The sequence below is a fragment of the Nestor notabilis genome, unplaced genomic scaffold (assembly GCF_000696875.1).
Source record: "Nestor notabilis isolate BGI_N333 unplaced genomic scaffold, ASM69687v1 scaffold12897, whole genome shotgun sequence".
Classification (NCBI taxonomy): Eukaryota; Metazoa; Chordata; class Aves; order Psittaciformes; family Psittacidae; genus Nestor; species Nestor notabilis.
The window spans coordinates 38,162-42,596 of record NW_009937166.1 but is presented as its reverse complement, the minus strand read 5'-3'; the positions used below and the strand labels follow the sequence as shown (position 1 = coordinate 42,596).

Below are 4,435 nucleotides of genomic sequence, written 5' to 3'. Positions count from 1 at the left end.
TTTTTTTTGTTGTTGTCATTTTTGCTCTTTAAACAAACTAAATTAAGTACAAGGAAGTCTAACTTCCTGCCAATTCTACTTTTATTCTTAAGTATACTTAAAATATCCCCTTAAAATACTTTAAAAAAAAAAAAAAGGTACAAGGATTCCTTACTTTATATTTGCTTTGAGTATAAATGCAGTTTGTATCAACAGCAACAGCTAAACAACAAGACTTACTTTTTGTCATTTCACCAGCATTTCCTAACAGTATGTCTAGGAACACCTTTAGAAATCAGTGTAGTGGACCACGTAATCAAACTTTTCACAGCCCTTAAAAAATGAAAATAAAGCTTTTAAAGCACCCCAATAATTAATTTGGCCCATCATGGGTACCTAAAGGCTGCTTTTTTATTATCTTAAGCTGCCATCACCAAGGCACGCACCTCATTTAGCTTCACAGCATCTCCTTCTGAACTTGAGCCTATTAATTTGGATAAGGAACAGTGGTGAACAGAGAAGTATGCTAGCCAACACAATGTATGTAAACTCTCGATTAACAAATTCAGACTTCAAAGGAACTGTTTGTATAGCCAGAAGCTAACAGGAGTTACAGCAGCAGCACATTCAGCAGCCCTGCTTTACCAAGGACATGCTCAGATGTGAACAGTCTTACTCAGCCCATATATTAAAACCCCTAAAAATTTCTTAAGTGCTTTGATAAATAAAAAGCATGAGCAGGGGAGAACATTGAGTTGGAAGCCAGGTTATTTTTCAGTTAAATGCATTTAACTACATATTCTAGCACTGGCTTGGATGGAGGCCCCACTATCTTCATTTTAACAACAGTAACACACATACTTCTCAAACATATATTTCACCCAAGAATTATAATGCCTTCAAAACGGGAGTGAGATTTACTGCCCTTCCAGCATTTTCTAACCAAATACCACAAAAATGCTGCTTTTGCAGAATGTCAAGGAGAAGAAAGGGCAAAGGAGCAAAAACCAATCCGTGCTGAAGTTGGTAGCTGAGGAAGTTTGTCTATGTCGCAGTGAGATTCCCATCTGCATTTCATTGCAGCTAGCGTGAACCTAATCAGAGCAGGTTAAATATACGTCAGATCAGTGATTATTGTGTTCCGACCTCTGTGGCTAAGTCAGACATTATACATTCCTACTACGTATTGCAGTAGTTAAGCAATCAATGTGGTTTTAAAAGTACATATTCTGTGCTACACATGCCTCCATTTCTTCACATAGTGCAAACTTCTCAGAGTATGTCAACAAATACTCAAGCTGTTCTGCCACTGTCTGAGTGGCCCTTTCGTAAGGCATTAGATCAAGATTCAAAACCCAAGTTCAATTCATTGCGTCACTGTAATGGTCCTTTAAAGACCTGAAGTATGGCCACTCTGGATCTCCTGCTCCCCATGGGTACACATATAAGATAGAGATGATACTACTTGTCTGCCTCAGAAGGTTGCTATGAATACTTTTAAATTTGTGAAACATGACTGCAAGAAGCTAACAGGGCCTGCACATATGCTGTGCTGAAAAGATTTACCAGTTAACGCATTGCATCATTTTTTCCACCGCAACTAGCTCCAAACAAGCTACCACAGACTAATTAAATGCCCCAGGGTGTATTTCCACAGCTGCTGAAACCACTTTAAGGTTAGGGTTGTTGGCAGGTCCCATGTGCTCTCTTAAGCCTAATGTCTAAGGGAGCTGGTTCATGGAGCTAAACAAGAAGAAACTAAATCGAAAGACAGTCAATAGCATTTCACCCATTAAGTGTCTAAACTGGTCCACAGGAAGCTCAGATGAGCTTCAGCAGCAGCGCACCGGACATGACCACCCCACATGGCAGGGGATACATAGCTGTTGTTGGCAAGAACTGAGCTGTCAAGCTGGCTCTACCACAATCACCCCTCACTAGTATTTAGCACTGTAAACATAGCTTCTAATGCTCAGAAATTCAAGCAATAGCAGTTAAGAACTGAGATTTTTAGCATTTGCCATTACAATTGGACCTACCAACAATATTTAAATATACCACAGAAACTTAAAGCTACCAGCACTAAATAAGATCGATGTTTCTTAAAATGCTAGAACTGCATCACAACACAACTATACTAACCTGAAGAGGACTGTGCATACAACATGCTTTGTGCTTTATCACAACAGGTACAGATACTCAATGGCACCTCAAAGGTTCTGAATTCAGGCTTGACCAACACCAGTGGGAACAATTGAAATAAGTACCAGTGGGTACTTGACTAGTACCAATGGGAACTGTCCTTGAGTGCTTTCACAGACCAAAACTGGTTTTGGGAAGCAAAGCGTTATGTATGTACAGACCATAACTTGTTGAATACAGGTTATTAACTCAGCCTCAGCAGCCTGTAACAGCATGAAAACCATTAGAAGCACATTATATCTTACCTGGATACTATGCTGGAGCCATTGTAGAGGTCACTCGCGTAAGACAGTGTTGCCAGGGGTCGGACAGAGTTGTAGCGCGTGAACTTGGATAGACACTCCTGAAACTCATCCAACTGGCTTGTGGTTCTGCTGTCATCTAGGGAGAGGCAGCAGCATTGGGGAGGACAGAAACAAAGATGATAAACTCAGCCACAAACAAACAACCAAACCAAACAAACAAACCAACCCAAAAAAATACACACACACCAAAAAAAAAAATAATCAAGATGCAATCTTCACATGACACTATCTCTGCTTGTTGCTTGGGGTCAAAACCAGGTTTGCTCCCACCTTTAGCATTCCCTGAAGGAAGTATGATTTTTCAGAGCACAAATTAAAGTCTTTACTCTGCATTGCTGGGTGAACTTACTGTTCTGAGAATCTGTCTAGAGATTACAAATGCAGCTTTCCTGGTAAGCTCATTTATTTTATTCAAATTCAGAGCCCATAAGCCACATAGTTATTAACAGAAAAAGAATCTTTAGGCATATCAAAATACACTGTCTATGTGTATATAAAACATGTCTAGTTTTTATGGAGGTGAAAATATATTCCTTTCCCTATACTTCTGTTACAATATGCCTACATTTGATGTCAGTTACATTCAAAATACTTTTACTAAAACATATTTCTCTTGTTACTCCAAAAGCAGCAGAGCTAAGGGAGAGTTGTTTCAGGGTTGGAGAAGGAAGACAAGCATGAAACTAGAAGACTGCCTGTACTATAAGTTTTGTGAAAATTATGACCTTCAGCAGACAAAGTGAAACTGAGCCAGCCTGAATAATGATGATAAATATTCTGTGGGAAATGGAACAGTTTACTACAAAAGTTAAAACTAAATTGCAGTGCAGATAATTGAAAATCATTCCCTAATTTCCTCAGAAGTCTCAACTTTTCTTGAGATATACAGAATTTTACATAAACCATTTTAAAATTATTATAGTGATGTCACATGGGCAAATCAGGGATCCCACTAAGATCATGGATCTGCAGTCAGGCATTGGGTAGAGCCTTCAGGCTTTGTAATAAGCCCCAGAATTTGCCGCAATTTTTCCCTTCCTCCTCTAATGCTCCCAGCCTCACTTTGTCTTTTTGCACCAGTGCAATGTAAGGAAACTACAGTTATTGCTGCTCTCTCAGCACTAACACAGAGCATCTTGGTTTACAGGTAGTGCACACCTCATCTCCTCTTAAACTACCACTGCAGCGGCAGAGAAACCACACGACTCACACAGCTGAGATAAAATTCCACCCACCAGTTAAGTTATCCTTAATCCATTTCCTTATCAGCAGCATAAGGAAATAACAAAGTTCCCGTATTAGAAAGTTTTGGAAATACGGGGGTGAAAAAATGAAGAAATTGATCTATAAAGGCAAAATAGACCTGTGATTTCTTGTGGAAAACCAGAGAATAATCACTTTTTGCACCCTGGTAATTCCTTGCCATGAGGAATTATCTGGCTCTACACTTTGAACACTATGAAATGTCCCTGAAATGCTATTTAGTATTTGATCGCATAAAGGAACAGTGAAGGCTAGTAATTAGCATGTTTAAGGGTAAAAGCATATCCATTACCCTTGTCAGATGTATCAAAAGGAGCAAAATGAACAAAGTGCTACTCAAAATGAAAATCACTGGCACCTGACCACTACAGGAAACAGCTCAAGAAAAAGCACATCAGCCAGTGTTTTTCAAAGACTGTTTTCTCTTATGACACTATGATAGGAACAAATAACTGCTACTCTTTCATTTCCCCATTTAGGGATCAAGCAGCAGTCCTCGTATTATTTATTCTGTATCTGTGCCTGGAAAACCGAATGCTATTTCTCAAGACATTTTCCTGTCAAAGTGCAAGGCCATTTCATAATTAAGAGTTATATTTTTATCTCCATTCCCTACTAGAACAGTCATAGGAACTTCATGCAAAAAGCTTTAAATCAACATCAAATCCTATTTAAATCAAATTTAA

At 38.9% G+C, this 4,435-nt stretch overlaps 1 protein-coding gene across 1 annotated transcript in view; it reads right to left on the bottom strand.

Moving 5' to 3' along the window:
* Window positions 1–2,426: 2,426 nt before the first annotated feature.
* LOC104408949 (E3 ubiquitin-protein ligase RFWD2) overlaps window positions 2,427–4,435 on the bottom strand; it is a gene marked incomplete at both ends in the record, with an annotated part of 40,164 nt that continues 38,155 nt past the window's right edge. Inside the window, one exon of the mRNA XM_010018697.1 lies at window positions 2,427–2,562. Within this exon, the coding sequence (XP_010016999.1) occupies window positions 2,427–2,562 (136 nt within the window). The remainder of the gene's footprint in view (window positions 2,563–4,435) is intronic.